At 47.6% G+C, this 17,335-nt stretch overlaps 1 protein-coding gene across 1 annotated transcript in view; it reads left to right on the top strand.

The window, feature by feature from the left end:
* Nucleotides 1-3,383: 3,383 nt before the first annotated feature.
* LOC149367318 (putative peptidoglycan muropeptide transporter SLC46) overlaps nt 3,384-17,335 on the top strand; it is a 57,255-nt gene continuing 43,303 nt past the window's right edge. The window contains exon 1 of the mRNA XM_089554972.1: nt 3,384-4,690. Coding sequence (XP_089411098.1) covers nt 3,739-4,690 — 952 coding nt within the window. The 5' untranslated portion in view covers nt 3,384-3,738. The remainder of the gene's footprint in view (nt 4,691-17,335) is intronic.

The following is a 17,335-nucleotide window of genomic DNA, read 5'->3' as shown; positions in this document are numbered from 1 at the left end:
GAAACAAGCTGTGTAAGGTTAAACTGCATGCATATGTTAAAAAAAGGATTGGCTCACTGCGGAAGTGTCTCTGACAGTTGGAAAGGGACCGGACCAATCTATCTGGGGAAAATTAAAATCGCCTAACAGAACTAAAGCAATGAAGAGAATTGTGTAACCCCTAACAGAATTAAAGCAGCGAAGGGAATTGTGTAGCCAAAACATTCGATACATCGTGTAAATCATCGCAAAAAGATGGTGCCGCGTTCGGCGGCCTATAGCGCAAAAAGAATAATGCACTTTGGCAGTGAAGGTTTATGCGGACACAAAGCATTTCAAGGGCAGTACAGACAATGACGATGTCTGATACGAGGTAATCGAAAATGGTAATCAGTACACCACCTCCGTGTTTTGGAGTCCTGTCTTGGCGGTGGATGGTGGAATTTTTTTCACGGTCAAGCAATTCTGCATTGCATATAGCGTTTGAAAGCAGCCTCCGTTAACACCACCACATAGGCCGCGCATGCATCAATTACAGACAACTCATGGCGTTTCTTCACAATACTAAGGATAATTGTGAAGAGAAACGATAGATTCCGACGGACGACATTAGGAGCATGTTTTTGGTTAGGATAAAGACGTACAGCCTTTGTCAAAAGTTTAGAGCCCAGGGGGTTTGCTTCTGAGCACTATTGCGGCGCTCCTGTAGGACGCATGGAAGTCCTACGCATCGGCGGGAGCAGCACCAAATATCTTCTTACCTTCAGGAGATTTGGGACGCTGAGCGCGCATTACGAGCAAAGCAGTGTGGCCCAGAAGCAAACCCCCTGGGCTCTAAGTTCGATCCCGGCCGCGGCGGCTGAAATTCGTCGAAGGCGAAATTCTAAAGGCCCGTGTGCTGTGCGATGTCAGTGCACGTTAAGGAACCCCAGGTGGTAGAAATTTCCGGAGTCCTTCGCTACGGCGTCCCTCGTAGCCCGAGTCGCTTTGGGACGTTAAACCCCCATAAACCAACCAAACCAATCAACCTTTTTCGCTATGTTATCGTCTAACTGAATTAGCTACTCTTCGAGCCGCCTCTGAATTTATACCTAGGGGCGCACTCGTCTGATAAAAAATTAGAAAAAAAATGCCCGTCATTCACGCCTTTGTGCCGTGCATGTAGCATTCGATAACGTTGCTTCCAAAGACCTGCTCCTTGCGAGTTTTTTCTGATGGCAAACGGTGACCGCCAGTCGCTGCCGTTCATGTTCGTCCACAGAAAGCTGTCTGCTCTTTCCACCGGCACCAGGCGTCGCCTTTCAAGGCATGCATCTTTGAAGGATGCATCTGATAAGAAGTCTTGCCGGCATTACATACGTCCTGTATTTGTTATTTATTTTCATTGTTTTGCTTTTTTTGAGTCACCGGGTTATTTCCGTAGGAAGGGGGTGACACATAGGCTATAGGTGACACTCGTCGCTCCTGGAAGAAGCGGTTGTTTTCGACAGCGGATCCGAGTTTACGGCGCCTCCGCGTTAGCTGTAACGGTAACGGAATTGTGCAACCACAAGGGGTTAGTTGTAGCTGAGAAGCAATGCCATCGTCGCAATACATATTTTGACGGTAACACCAGCATCATTCGTAATAAGCGGGCGTTCGCTATAACTGCGGCCATTAAAGGTGGGTTCGCGATCGACTGTACAGCTAAGATATGCTAACTATAGTAGTCTGGTTAACGACTGAGGTAACGGAACGTAGCCGGTGGGTGGAATAAAGAATGAACGTCTATTGCTTGGTGCTACTGGCTTTATAACGACACAGCAAAGGTCACATGACTGGTCATGATACGCAAGAGTGCGACGCGTGTGAACCGTCCTGCTCATGCTATACATCAGCACGCGTGCTTGATAATGCTACAACGACCATCAAGAAGTTAGCTTTTGAACTATTACTGTTCATCGTCGTCGTCTTTATTGACGGTCTGTAGCTCACCGCGGGTAATATTATCCATATCAGTTCTTAGAGTTTCCAAACGCAATTGCCCTCGGCGCTGTGGCCCAACACATTTTGCCAACACCGCTCCAAAATACATGTGCTTTCGAGAGGCTGTCAGACAAAGCAAACCCTCCAATGCACTAACTCGTCGAAATAGCCAAAATTTGTTGGGCCACTGCGCCGAGGGCAACTGCGATTTCGGAATTATAAACACTGATATGGATATATTACTTACCGTGGGCTACATATTCAAGAAAACATTGCGCAGAATGACACAATACGGAGGGAGAAACACGTACACACACACACGAGTGTGTGTACGTGTTTCTCCCTCCGTCTTGTGTTATTCTGCGCAATGTTTTCTTGAATATGTCGCTACACCAACTGGCCCAACGTTCTGCTCTACTAAGTGGGCTATATGCCTGTGAAAAAAGAAGGAGGCTAACAGTAATAGAAAGATAACAGTTCAATATTCGTTAACGAATTATGGCAAACAAGCACTTAATTTCCTTATACCTCTAGTTCTACACAGCTACGAATCTAACCAGCTTAGCATGTCTAACCTCCGACCACATGATTTAAAAGTGTACTTTGTAAATAATATTTCATAACTTCTTTTCATATATTGTAGTTTGTGTATGTATCGGTGTCCTTTTCCCATTTGTCATCAACCCACCGGTGTATAACTTTCAAATGCATTTGTTCGGTTGTAATGTTTTTTTTTCCAGATTCAAAGCTACCTCTCTGTGTAGCAATCCGTTCAACCGTAAATATTATAACTTGTTTCAATAGTGTGATCGTATGCGACCTGCCACAGTTGTATGTATGTGTTTATTTTATTTATTATTTTGTAATGGCTCTTCGATGAGCCACTGGCATTTTCAAGCTATTTTCTTTAGCTTTTGGTCTGTGGCTCATTCTAAAGACTGTAAGCACATTTGTTAAATAAAGTGCACCTTACTACCTTACTACTACTACTACTAACTAGCCTACTAGTTAGAACGTCTTAGCTGTATTCTCGTGCACAACAGCGGTAGCAATACTACGGCGAAAAAGCGCTCTTCTAAGTACAGAAACCCTATCTTTGAAAATTGCAGAACATCAAGTGAAACACGCGGTAAATAAATCCAAATGTTTCCATTCTTAGCACTCGTGTATGCGCAAACTTCTGCGCCGGCCACATTATACTCCCTCCGCGTTGCCGTCCGCCAGCGCTCCAAAAGGACGGAAAACGTTCCAATGAAACAAGCAAAGACGGGCACCGTTCCGTGAAAACTCTCCCCCTCTCGCCAGACCGGTCCGTTTCGAACGCTCGCCCCACATACGCGGCTCGCGATATTCGCGGTAGGAAAGGGATATCGCGCCCGTCCTTTCCAAGCTCGTCGACGGGGCTTTCCGCCTTCGAGCGACGGGCGAAACAAGTAACGTCTACGCTGGGCGACAAAAGATCGGCGCTGCGTCGGCACCTTTATCGCTGGCAACACCCTCGGTCGGTGAGCGAGAGAACACGATAGAGGCCGTCGCTCCCTCCCTCGCTTTCGGCGTGGTCGTTGCGTGCGCGTACCGTGTACGAGACTGGCGGCGCGGCCGGGTCTCCGCAGCGTGGGCTCTGTCGTCATCGCCAGCTGTTCGTTGGGGTGAGGCAACGGCGTTTCCGCACACGGGCATCCTTCGGCGTGTTGCTGCTCGCGCCGAAGCCAAGTCGGTTCCCGCGTCGCGCCGTGCTCCTAGCGCGTGCGGGACGACTATGTTGTTGTGTGCGCCGCGCTGCACGAGAGATCGATGATGGCCTCACCGTCTTCTCCCAGCAAGGACCCCGTCCTGCTGGGACCAGTCCTGGAGGAAAGCGTCGCCTGCTCTTCCTCGGTGGTGCTCGCGCCGGCGGACGAGATCTCGCCCGAGTGTCACCTTACCTGGCGCGAGCGATGGATCCCTTTCTTCCGCGGCCTGGGCCTCGAGTCCGTCCTGTTCCTCTACACCATCACGTTCGCCATGCGCTTCGTGGTCACCCAGCAGCTGTTCATCGCCAAGTCGTGCCTGGCGGCCTACCCCGAAGACGTGTGCGCCACGCTGAGCCAGCAGAATGCCACTGTCCGCGACGCTGTCACCCGCAACGCGAACATCCACAACCTGCTGCTGGTGCTCTCAGAGTTCGTGCCCGCCGCTATAATGTCCGTCTTCCTGAGCTCGTGGTGCGACAAGCACGGCAACCGCATCCCGCTGCTGCTTAACCTGTGCGGCGCCTTTGTACTGGACGCTGGCACCGTAGTGACGGTGCTGGTCTTCTCGGCGCCCATGTACGTGAACGTCATCCTGGGCCTCGTCTGCGGCATGACGGGCGGCCTGGTGTGCATGACGGCCATCGTGGAGAGCAACGCGTCGCGCTCCTCGCGCGAAGACATGCGAGCCGTCAAGTTCCTCTTCGTCATGAGCGCGCTGCTCGTCGGCGTACAACTGGGCCAGGTGATATCGGGCGAACTGTTCAGTGCCGGCGGCTACCTGCCCGTGTACTGCGTGTCCGTGGGCATAGTGCTATTCAACATACTCATGGTGGTGGTGTTCAACGCGGGCACGACCTCTTCGACGTCCCGTCTAAGGGACATGCTCAAGGACCTCAGGATGCATAACTTCAAGGAGGGCTTCGACGCCGCCTTCGGCTGGAGACCGCACGGGCTCAGGCATCGGCTGGTGCTTCTGGCCCTATCCCTGGGCGTTATCCTCTTCAACGCTGAAAGTCAGTGCACTATACTTTATTTGGCTCCGTTCGGAATCTTTTCTGGTTTGTGTGTCAACAAGGGGAAGTAGTTTATCGCTCTGATTCAAATTCCTCATCGCGGACAACGGGAAACTGAACGAAAGAGAGGGCTATATGTCAAAGCGATAAAAATTAAATTGAACGCTATTATTATTATTATTATTTGTGTTATTGAAGTCGCGAAATCAGCTACGGGGACCATCGGACCACTATTTATGTATTTATTTATTTATTTATTTATTTATTTATTTATTTATTTATTTATTTATTTTATATTACCCTCAGGGCCTTGCAGGCATTGCAGAAGGGAGTGGGCAGAAAATATAGAAGAAACAATGGAAAAAAAAAAGGAAACGGGTACATAAAAGATTAATCCTGTGTATACGACGTTAGCTAAGACAAAAATACATTAGTGCAGAACATCGTCAGAGTTTATACAACACCAGCCAAAGCTTTGCGAAAGTTATTTATGTCAGTAATAGATACAATTTCTTCAGGAAGATCGTTCCATTCCTTAGAAGTACGGGGAAAAAATGAGCGTCAGAAAAACTGTTTTGTATAAGGGGATGGCAACTTTGTGGGGATGATCAATGCGGCGTGATAAGTAAAATAGGGTCTATGAAAGAAATTATTGTGTAGGCTAGAGTGATAATATAACTTGTGAAATAGGGTTAGCCGACAAATTTTTCGTCGCGAAGCCAATGACTGAAGACTAAGGTGCTTTCATCCTCGGTTATAGTTCGAAAGAATGAAACGAGCTGATTTATTTATTTATTTATTTCGTTACTATCAGGGCCGTTGAGGCGTTACAGATAGGAGTGGTAAGTATACTTATACAAATAAAATACAAGGAGAGTAGTTAACATAGGTGATGAAGAAGAGCAGATCTAAAAACTTCTGGTTCAGAGATGGAGACGATGCTGGCGGGCAGGTGGTTCCCGTCTGAGCTGGTCTTTGGCAGGAAAGAATAAAAATACTGGTTAGTTCTGCAACTTGGAACACTCACTTTGAGTGAGGTATCGGTATTCTGAACACGTTCAAGCGAAGTAATTAAGTATTCATGGCTAGGATCCCATACTGCTGTTGAGTATTCTAGCTTCGAACGTATTAATGTTTTATAAAGAACTGATTTGAAAGAAAAAGGTGCGCGAGAAAAATTACATGGCAGATAACCTAAAGTTTTGTTAGCGTTATTGGTTATGTAATCTATGTGAAACCTCCAAGATAGGTTAGATGTAATAACATGACATAACTTCAAATGAAATTCCAAGTACTGATATACGTTTACGCAATGCAATTGTACCGACCCAGCGCTTGACAAGCGCTGATCACCGCATTCAAACAATATAGCAGGCTAGAGCGCTCACCCATCCTTTTCCTCGTTTCCCAACGGGTGCTGAAACTTGTTTGTGCAGCGCGCAAAGCGTTGCCTTCCGAGCGTGTGTTTGTCATCGCAAACACATCCGCCGGCTATGCATCTGGTACACAGGCTTACAGATGAGTGTGCATGTTCATAATAACAGGATGCATCGCTCACACAACAAGGAACAGAATGAAATGCAGCAACCTGACCTTTGCGCACAAATTCCTTCTTTTGAAAAAGGGCAGTGTAGGATGTTTTCAACAACACGGTTAATAGGTAGAATGCGACTTTGTTATCGGTCGAGAGCAGCTGTACGGCCTACCAGCCTTCCCACATGTCTGAACCATCACTGCCGCCCAGTGACAATGAGCGGCAGGCGTCACGGCTATCAGTACGAAACTTTGCGCCGCGGGGCTGTTTAAACGCGAGTTTGTTTCTTCGGTACCGAGCAGAACGTACTGTTCGTCAGCATTTACGCATTGCAAGAGTGAATTTTGAGCGGATAATTGTGCTCTGAGGCCTCCTCGTTTGTACTGAGCTTTGTTTTGTTGTTTGTTTTATGCATCTTGCTATATTTATATGTGTTTGCTGTTGCTGCTAGCAGAGTAGGAACCCCCTTTAGGGGCTGGTGTCCTTTTGAGGCAATCTTCCTCCTTAGCTGCAACACACGAGAACGTTGTGAACGCTCTGAGCACTAAGAAACCATCACATCTGCTTTACAGAACACTCCAGAAAGTTTGAAACGCCTAGGCGTGTACCGTAATATTTTGTCCGCGCCTGTACTTTCATAACTTACCCGCCGATTGAACCATGCTGTTGATAGCTAGCGTTAAAAGAAGTTTAAAACCGTCCGCTAATTGTAGACGTCGCTTTGGAAAAAGCGCAAGACAGTTTCTGAGAGATGCCCTCAGCTTTGCGCACTGACGAACTGCACTGTATGATGCGTGTTAGCGATTAAATCGGCTTTAATCTGAATTTGAGGAGCTGCGCTGGGGCGGCAAGAAACGGGTGAAATCGTGTTTCTTTTCCTGGAGTATACCCGCACCGTTATCCCGGTGGCCTCACTACATCTGTTCGCGTGTGCGACGACGGAAGAAGAAAGGAAACGCGCCTGTGAACTGTCATTGCTCGGCGCCTGGTTTTAGGCGCGTGCAGAGCCGCGCTGGAAAAGCGCCAGAAACGAGGATGACGAGCCCTGGCGCTCGCCCCCAACTGCGTACAGTTCATGGGCTAAACGTGTGGTGCATATACGAGGCGGGGGCGATTGCTGTCGTTTATTTGCTTTTATAGAAATATGCTAGACTTTTTTTCTCTCTCTCTCTTCGTATGCGCGCGCAAAGAGTTACTTTTGAACGCACCAGGTGTCTGTCCTGGTTGGGTCGTGGTAGATTTTACTGAAAAGAGCGACGGTGGCGCCACAACGCAGCGGTCGTGTATACTGCGGTGCCCGTCGGTGTCCTGCGCGCTGTGTTAAGTGAAAGCAAAGGATGCTGACAACCTAAACCGCAGTGACCTGGACTTAACAGGCTGTGAGCTTGTGTCACCCATTATAGTACTGGCTTACTATATACTATATATATTATATACTATATATATACTAAGCAAACAAATGAAGGGGATTGCTTAACGAGGCCCTCGGTTCTGGCAGCCTTGATGCCATAGGAATCATAAGGGGGCTCTCACACAGCTTCCAGCCTCGCCGTTCGGTGACGTTCCACGTCACACCAGTGGTAACTCAGGATGTACTACATCCGCCGCTTACGAATGTGGATGGCGCTCGTGAACACTCCCAAGGTTAGGTTACTTGTAAACATAAATACCCCCGAAAGCAGAAGATCTGACAGCCGTCGCCGTAGCTCAGTTCGTAGAGCACCGGACGCGCAATTCGGAGGTCGTCGGTTCGGTTTCCACCGGCGGCACGTGGTTGTTGCTTCTGCTTTTCTAATCAATAATCTTGAAGCGACAACATATTCAGTAATATTCTCCGTTGATCAACACCTCAAAATAAATATAAATAAAATCATCTGTGTTCCTTGGTTTCTGTGGCTGTTGGCTTCTCTTAAATTTAATATATATACTATATATACTGTGTATACTATATATACTATATACACTGTACTGTATAATGCAGCAACGCGTATTGGGTAGGTGCTGTCTATTTGCGCAATTACAGCTGCAGAAAAGAGATCGCATCCCGCGACGATATTCAGACTGGAACGAGAGCACACGTATGGAAGCCGGTGGGCAGGAGCCAAGGCTGCATAGTGACAGGGGGTGTCCTCGTGCAGATGCTATGGAGCGTGCATCGAGGCTGCAGTACTTCCTGCCGGCATCCTCTTTGGAGCTCTCGCCCCGAACAGACCGACCTTGCGGTTGTGTGCACTGGGAAAGACCATTACGAAGCGCACTGTCGATCCGACGACTGCGCAAGCGCCGGCATTGTCGTGACAGTGTGTGGCGATAAAAACAAATATACTGAAAATTGGAGGTATCCAACATTGAACAACGTTGAAATTTGAGCTTCTTGGTTCATACTTCGGAGCAATAGCGCAAACAGGACAATGGACCAGGAACGAGTAGACACACACAGCGCTAACTTCCAACAACTTTATTAGAAACATAAGCACAAGAATTTATACATGCATTTTTTGCCGTCTCATCCCAAAGCATGCGCAAATTCACTGCGAGCGTAGGTAAGCCATTTCTTTTTTTTAGAGTCTGACAGTAGGGGTGCTTACACAAGCACTTCCCAATCTGGCTATCTTTTCGGCTTCAATAATTTGACGAGCGCGCTTATCCTTACTTTTCCCAACTAAAAAACACTTGTCTAGTAACGGCTTGCGCTTTACACATGCGTTGCAATGTTTCACAAGTGCTCCATCATTTTCGTTGTTATTTCTTGCATTGCGATTATGCTCACGGAGGTATCCAGTTTGCATGCCACAAACACACTACGTGCACGTGCACGTGCACGATCGTAATCGCGGTGAGCGTCAAATTGGAATAGAGCTTTGTTTTGTTCATAATTCCGTTTAATATTTAACCTCGTAATGCTCACCGTATCACACACGACGCAGACTGCGCGCCTACCTGCGGTTTAGTTTCTCTTCTCAAGGAAAAGTAAAGTAAACCTTCGCACCGTTTGTAGGGCAAACACGCATTCGGAGGTTTATTTCTCGTAGCAAAGTTGAAATGTCAGCAATCCTGAGATACGGGACGCACGCTGTGAAATAGCTAACTGCGAAACTTCTCTCTCTGTCAGTGAATGGGCTCAAGTTTGAGTTCTCCTACCGAGACATAAGCAGTTGGCGGAATGAATCTCGAATTTCCATGCTGGTGCCTTGTGTACCTCGGCACGTGTGCGGAGTTTCATCATTTGAGGCGCCCAGAAATTGCCAGTTTACTTATTTCAATTGTTAAGGATAATGTTGTCATCTATAACTATACTAGATTTTCACGCGATAGCGTATACAGCTCGTTCGGTCGGAAATCCGTCGGCGTAGTACTAGTCGGCACCTCGTGTCGGAAATAATCGGGGGCCGCGTAAAAAAATCGTATCATGGTAACTTGTATTTCTAGTGACTGATGATTTATTGGTGCGTGAAAGGCGATGACGAGTTAATGAAATCATTGTAATTATTTGATTAATTAAATGAAAAAATAAAAGGGGTTTTTCAAAAATGTAAAAATGCTTAGAACAATGTTTGATTATGCTAATTAAGAAGATTCAGAGTGTGTAATTGATCAGTTGATTAATTGAAACAATAGAAAAAATGAAAAATTAGTTCAAAGGTGTCAGACTGCTCAGAATGGAAAGCGTAACGCACTAAGCTATCGCGTCACACCCTTCAGGCGCAGTTTAAGTGTCCTCTCCAATTTTTACATTTCTGTAGGATGCAATTAAGTGAAGGATAAAGTTGTGAAATTCGTAACCTTTACTCGTATTTTCGCTCTCTGGGCCTTGCAGAGCTTGAGCCTGAGATCTACCCATTAAGTGCCAGCTGTCCTAAACAGGATGCCACTTGCCGCATTACTTGTAACGGCGGTTTTCACATTCTCAGGACAGAACGTCTCATCGAGTATTGCTACACTGTGTTGCCAGCCATCATACAAAGGGGCCAGACCAGGCTCCTTTCATTACACAGCCGCGGGTCTATTACCGACTGCCTGTAATTTTTACTTTTTACCGCGAATGCCGATATTTACACATATGCCGCCTCTTTGGTATTGGCATCTTGAGATCCCATCTCGACAATCGGTACCAAGGGCTCGTACTCATAGGCCTGTATGGTTGTCAGTTAAATCGAGCTGGTGTATCGAGAATATTCGTCAAACAACCATCGTATTCAGCCGTTACCCTATATATAGCATCCCCATCTTTGCAGTGTGAACGTGAACCGCGAGAGAGCAATTACATGTCGCCTTTTGTTCTGTCGGAAAAACAGCCTACGCGTATGCAGGAAATTTCATCCTGAGGGCGCAGTGTGCAAAAAAGAAAAGAAAAAAAAAGATTAAGTGGAAAGTGGTCAGATATTTTGCTAAGATATGCCATTGCGCACTGCTGGAACAATGCCGCTGGAAACTGGCCTGATAGCATGGGAAGAGAATGACTGCGCGGACGAACAAACGGCGTCCGATATGTTATCGCCTATAGCGGTGGCCTCCTCTTTCGAAGAGGATAACGGAAAGAAGCGCAAGCAGCGATATGGAGACGGACGCATTCATTGGCGCTTTTCGAAGACCAACCGATGTGCATAAGGTTTTTGCGTCAGGTTTTATTGGGTCACAAAATGCGATAGTATCATGCCACGTTAGTTGAAACGAAAGCCTACTGAACTACAGACATGCACATTTAGCGAGGTCCTATGGAGAAGCGTGCGCCAAATTTTGTTTGCTTTTTGGCCGTTGAGGGCGCTCGGTTGCCCTGTTCGTCAGCTATAATCATCATCACCGTCTGCTATTTGATGCGTGCTTCTTAGCTCGTTCACGTAGTGCTTCTCTGCTCTCTCATTATCGGCAATGAAAACAGCCACAATGCAATTGTTTCCGCTCTTCAACAGCAAAAAAAAAAAAAAACGTCTCTCTTCTGCACCTTTTCATTTCGTAGGCACCATCGCACTTAGCATAGATAAATTGACGATGATGATCGCATGGGCACACGATAAAAATGTCTTCTTTGAAGTAAAATAATAAAGACGGCCTTTTTCCCAACAGGTATATATCAGCGCCACACCGCCGGTAGCGTTTCTATCCTAGCGACAAAAAGCACGACTCATGATGAAGTTAGCGCCAAAAACGAGGACTAAAGTAGCAGAGAAGACACAACACGAGCGCTTAACGAGCGCTTAAGGCGCGAACTAGGACGTGCCGTCTGTGCCGGTGTGTACTTCAATAGGTCTTGGTTGAAACCTCATAGGACATTAGTGATGCGGTGCTTAACAGTGCAAGATACAAACGCGCGTTCAAGAAACAGGGACTCAGACGTTCACGTGCATTCTGCGAAATCGGTGAAGTGCTGCAGATGCCTCCGAAACGTGAGAAGTGAGCACGCCAACTTGGACGTGTCACAACTGGATGGTTCGCAAAAATAAACAAATAATAGGAAAAAGTATTGATTGTGCCAGGCAGCTGGATAAACGGAACGCTCACAACGGCTCACCTCAAAAACAATGCCCTCCGGCATGGCATCCCCCCAAAACGCCCTTTGTCACACAGGCGTATGCGTCCATTGCATCGACTGAAAGCCAGTGAATTAGCGCGGAAACACAGACTTACTGAAGCTCTTTGGATGACGTCAGGTTTCGATGGCGACTGTGTCAGCGATCCTCCGCTCGCTTTCGGCCCGAAAGGGGAGGTGTACTTGTCGGTGGTGACCTAGCGTTTGTCCTGTCTGGATTCCTTCTGCGTGCGTATTCCTTGTGCGCTAGCCACTACGTCGAATTATACTTTATAAGCCTAGACTGCATGCACGGGCGCGGAGGCTGCAGGATGGGTTGTCCACGTTCTCGACGTCAGCTTGTACGAATAGAAAGATGAAGAAGGCGGCCTGAGGAGCCTCTGAGGGCGTTCAGTGGGAATGGATTTCTCCACCCAGGCTTTCATGGCTGTACAGCCGGCCAAATCTTTAGCTGGCGTGCGCGACGGCCCCCTTTTCTGCGCTCCTGATCTTTACGACGAAGCAAACTTGCGGAAAGCTCAATATTAAGCAGGGGCTTAGAGAGCCTGCGCTTTGATGTGATATTTTCGCAAGTTTGCTCCATCACAAGGTGCAGGAGCACGGAAAACGCGGCCGTCAGGCACGCCAGCTTAAGATTTGGCCGGCTGTACGGGCACTTTATTTTCACGCGCGAGAGATTCGGGAAGACCTAAACCCGTGCATCGCCTCAAAGTTCCTTCCTCTCGGAAGACAGGCAGCGTTCAATGTGGCAGGCACGTGCATCCACCGAGATATCAAGAGGGCGCTCCAGGATGTTGCGTCAGAGATGCCGGGCGCTGCTTTTGCGGATCCGCTTTCCGCTTTCTCAATTTTCGCTGCATACTTGCCACTTCGGTTGCCATTTTAGCTTCAAGCGACCACTGCGGCGGCAGAGCTGGGATACAGTCCCCCCCCCCCTCCCCCTCCGTGCGTAGCGATCGGTTCGACTGCATTCCGTGGTGGGTGTCATTATCGTAGAGACTAAATGCAAAAGCGCGTTTTTTCATATACGCATCTGTGTCGGTTATACAAACACACGTGGATGCAATGAATCCGGAGGAGTGGTGTGCCTCATGGTCCACGTGTAGGTACGAAACATAAATATTAGTGATATATAGGCTATGATATACAGATATCATAGCCTTATCATACAAATCATAGAAAATTATCATACAGTTGTAATACATTTCTGTAAAATCATACAGTCATCATAGAGATGTCGTAGAACATCACACAAATTATTCGTATATCATACAAATTGTACGATATTCTACGATGAGGCCTCTATTAGGTTACTGCATCATAGAACTTTTTTCCAGCAGGGTTCTATATCACTTCCGATAAAGTGCGCATTTAAAAGTTTCCAGCAGCGTTAAAGCAGAGTGCTGGCACTGATATTCGCATTGCTACCTATCAGTGTATCGGAACAGCTTATTTTTAAGGGCAGGGGTGAAGGCCGGATACATCCTAGCCATTGTTCAAGAGCGAAGAGCGGTGTGCCAGCGTAGTAGTGATAAGAGGTGGAAATCACGTCCGCAGGGATATTCCATCGATATGGTTGTCAATGATGATGATATTTATTTTTGTATGGCACAAGGGCATCTGAGGCCAAAGAGCTCCATGGCACAAGGTTGTTTCTTCTTCTCAAGGTGGGGTCGATGACTAATTTCTCAAGCATTTCACCCTAAAGAAGCCGAGCGCCAGGCCAGAGGAAAGGTTGTGTCCATTGTTTCCCCGGTGGGTGCCCGGCGGCACAGGGGATCGAACCTCGCACCAGCCGCATGCGAGGCGGATGCTCAAACGACTAGGCAACCACTGCAATGATATTTATTTATTTATTTATTTACTTAAATAAATAAATAAATATTTATTTATTTATGTAATACTGCCTCCAAGCAGCCATGAGCACAGATACAAATAAAAAAAAAACAACATATGCACGAACGTCATGCAAGAGCAATCGATGATGCGAAAAAGGAGCAGTAAGCGAAGTATACCATAAGGAACAGCGGAAGCCCATGCTGGCACCATTTTCAGTAGTGCCAGCACTGAAAATGTCTTTAAAAAAAGTAGCCAATCGCTGGACAGGGTGGCGATGGTTGATTAAAAGCGACCGCATATTAAATGGGGAACAGGTGATAGGAAAAAAATCATGCAGCCTAACGCAACGATATTGGGCACACTCACTAAGCAGGCATACTAAGCTACTCTACACTCGATGAAAAAAACTAGAATGGCGCCACAATGCCGGCGCAGTGGCTCATTGGTTACGGTGTTCGGCTGCTGACCCGAGGGACGCAGATTCGATCCCAGCCGCGGCGGTTGCGTTTCGATTTAGGAGATATGCCAGAAGTCCGTGTTCTGTGCGATGCCAGTGCGCGTTAAAACATCCCAGGCGGTTGAAAATATCCCGAGCCCTCCATTATGGCTCCCCTCATATCCTGAGTCGCTTTGGGACCTTAAATCCCATCGAATGGCGTCACGACACACTGGGAGGCACGAAGATCAGGCAGAGAAGAGCTCAAAGAGTGCCTCGGTATCGGCAGCCCCGCGACGAGGCTTAAACACACGGCCACGTCCGGCGAAGCAGGCTAGCGAGAAAACCTCAACCAAGATTTAACCAGTGAACTGTTCTTTGGGCGAGCTTTTGCCCTGAGCTATAGAGTAACGGCGTCATCACTTGGTGGCTTTTGGAATCGGGAAGCCTACAGCTCTAGACAAAGCTCCGAGTCAACATGACGCGGAACCTTCCGAGATAATAGGGTTGTTCCGAGATAATAGAGTTGCGTTATCTGGAACCTTCCTCGGCATTGCAAAGTCGCACGTGTTTGTTCGTGATTGTTCGCAAACAGGCCATTCGCGTCACTAATACCAAGCACTAGATCATCCGCTCGATTATGTGAAGCTGCAAATGATGCCGTGAGTGCACTGCTATTGGAGAAGAAAACTGAATGGAAGTGGAGACATAGCAAAATTTATCTGCGATATATCCTCCTGGGACCCAGCAACGACGGAATCGCAGGCACGGAAGCCGTGTTGGAAGGAGTGAAGGAGGTTTAGCGCCACAAAGAGCTCTTTGTGGGCAGCTTAAGAACCATGTACTGCTGTCTTTACCTCCTCAGGTGCTCTCAAAGTGCTCATAGTCAGTGCGAGTCAGTCTTAACGGGTCAGTCAAAAGAGGCAAGCATTCCAACCTGCATTCCAACGGACGGTTACGTACTTCTAAGCACTTATCTGCACTTGTGTAACAGTGCAATCGACACACACAGGCACGTAGTTTGATTTTAATCTTTGGTTCCGAAGCTTCGTAATCTCCGCGTATTAGACGTTTTCCGGTACACAGACACAAGTCTGAAACTCAATAAAAGGAATTTCAATGACGTTTTTGGACGAAAGTTATTATGTCCTCACCTTTTGAAAAACTTACTTTGAAAAAAAAAAAAAAAAAAACCTGCGGCACATTTTCAGTGTGGGACTAAGGACAATGTGCGGCCAGTTTCACGTGAGAAACACATCGCCGCCAATATTGGACCATTGCAATCGCGACGGTATAAAGGGCCAGACGGCGCCGGGCTTTGGTGGTAGTTGACGAATGTCTCAAGATATATGTAGCAAGGGCTGGCTATATTATAGCTGAGTTGGAAATGTTTATAAAGCGGGAGCCCAAACTTTGTTTCCGTGTAGCAAACACTGACCTGTGCTGCGCTGTATTGACTAAAGGTTGCTTATAACTTATAACCACTAAGATGGAAAGCAGAATGCTCCAATAATGGGATGGGAGTTGTCACGAAAAAGGCAGACCACCGCTACAGCCTTCTCACCACACCGAAAATGCGGGTAATGCATGAAGCACGGAATGTGTAAGCACAGGCCGGATGTAATTTATCACACGTTTTGATATTATTCGTGTAATGCGCTCCTGTTTTATTGTCACAGCCTTCCGCAACACCCTTTGATAAGCCTTAAAACACAGACGATGCGCTTATAACTGCGTTGTTCGCGCAAAAGATGTGACCGACCCATGCTTCGCAGCCGGCGTTGTCGTGATCATGGCAATGTTCACTCAGTCCCTACATAAAGCAGATGAAGTTCGCAGCTAAGAAAATTGGAGTAATTAGTCTGGAATCGAGCTCCTGACCTTTTGTTGAGAGACGGACGCGCTACTGCTAGGCCACGAAGGCACTTACTTTTTCTTTATCGCATGGAAGTACACCGACACTGACAGGCTTCAAGTCCGTCTTAACCAGGTCGCATCACGCAACCCGTCGTACACAATCACACCATCATCCAGCTATCACTTTGTCAGCACATCAACATTCCGGGAGACACACGCATGCATCGAGGAAAGCGAGCCAAGCAGTCTAACCTGTGCAGTCTAACCATTGTTGGGTTTGGGATGCCCCCCCCCCCCCCCTGCCTTGTGGATTAAGGCAGCTCGCGGTTCTCCTGCTGCCTAAGTGGATTAGGCAGCGACCTTCCAGGACCGTGGGACCATGGTCGCAGCGGCGAAGGTCAAAGACCGCTGAAGGCCGAAGATGCGGCGACGATGGCGGCGTCCCGTGGCCGAGTCGACCCTCGGGTCAACGAACAGAGTGGTGGTGTGCTGAGTGAAAGACAGCAGTGTTTAATTACTTAGCCTCTACCCTCTCCCATCAACCGAGCTGCGAGGGAGCGGGACAGCCAGCACCGCCCAGCCGTGGGTGGTACCCCCGGAGTCCACGTCTGCTCATGCTATTGGACGTCATCCTTCGAACTATATTCCCCAGACAGGGATCTGGGGAATCCGTGGGTTATTTAACGGGAAGTTGTTGTGAGACTTGAGAGCACTCCTGTTGACTCCTGAAGAAGCTCCCTTACACTGAGACACCCTCTCAGTTATCCTTTTGTAAATAATGTAAATATTCTTGCATAAACTCTCCTTTTCCTTGTAATCTACTCGTAACCCCGTCTCCCGCCTTCCTCGTCCCTTCTCCGGCCCGACCACGCTCACCCGAACCTAATACCATGCACACCACTCCCTGAACAGAGACGTCGATGAACGTGGCGGCACTAGTGGCGATCTGTCATACGGCTCATCTAAAGGCTAAACAGCTTGATGAGCACTAAAGGATCAGAGGGAAACTTAGAACCTTCCATTGTAGGCAAAAATATTATGGTGTAGGGCGTAATCTCAGTGCTCTTTTTGAGAGTCCGTTGAAGAATCTCCCAAAAGAACACGGCATCACGACATAACACTAAGCAGTGAACAATAGTCCCTGGCTGATGGCCTGTGAAAAGTCGCTAGACCACGCAGGTACGTTCGTACGACTTCGTTAAACCAGGGCGTTATATTTGTGTCGTGTGGCCTTTCGCATAATGATTGTGAAAGAGGAAACCGTTTCTTTGCCTACGTGGGCAAAAGCAACCACTTACAGGATCCAATAAAGCTGTTGCGTCACGACCTTAAAGTCCGTGCTTAAGTGTCCCGCAAATTTTGAACTTCTCGCTTACACTCGCGGGCTTCGATTTCAAAAAGGAGCGGGTTTTATTGATCAGCAAATATGCAACCGACGTTGGTGACTCATAG

This window comes from Amblyomma mixtum, chromosome 1 (genome assembly GCF_055824585.1).
Source record: "Amblyomma mixtum isolate Tamu chromosome 1, ASM5582458v1, whole genome shotgun sequence".
Classification (NCBI taxonomy): domain Eukaryota; kingdom Metazoa; phylum Arthropoda; class Arachnida; order Ixodida; family Ixodidae; genus Amblyomma; species Amblyomma mixtum.
The sequence above is the reverse complement of the archived record's forward strand: the minus strand, read 5'-3'. Positions and strand labels throughout refer to the sequence as shown.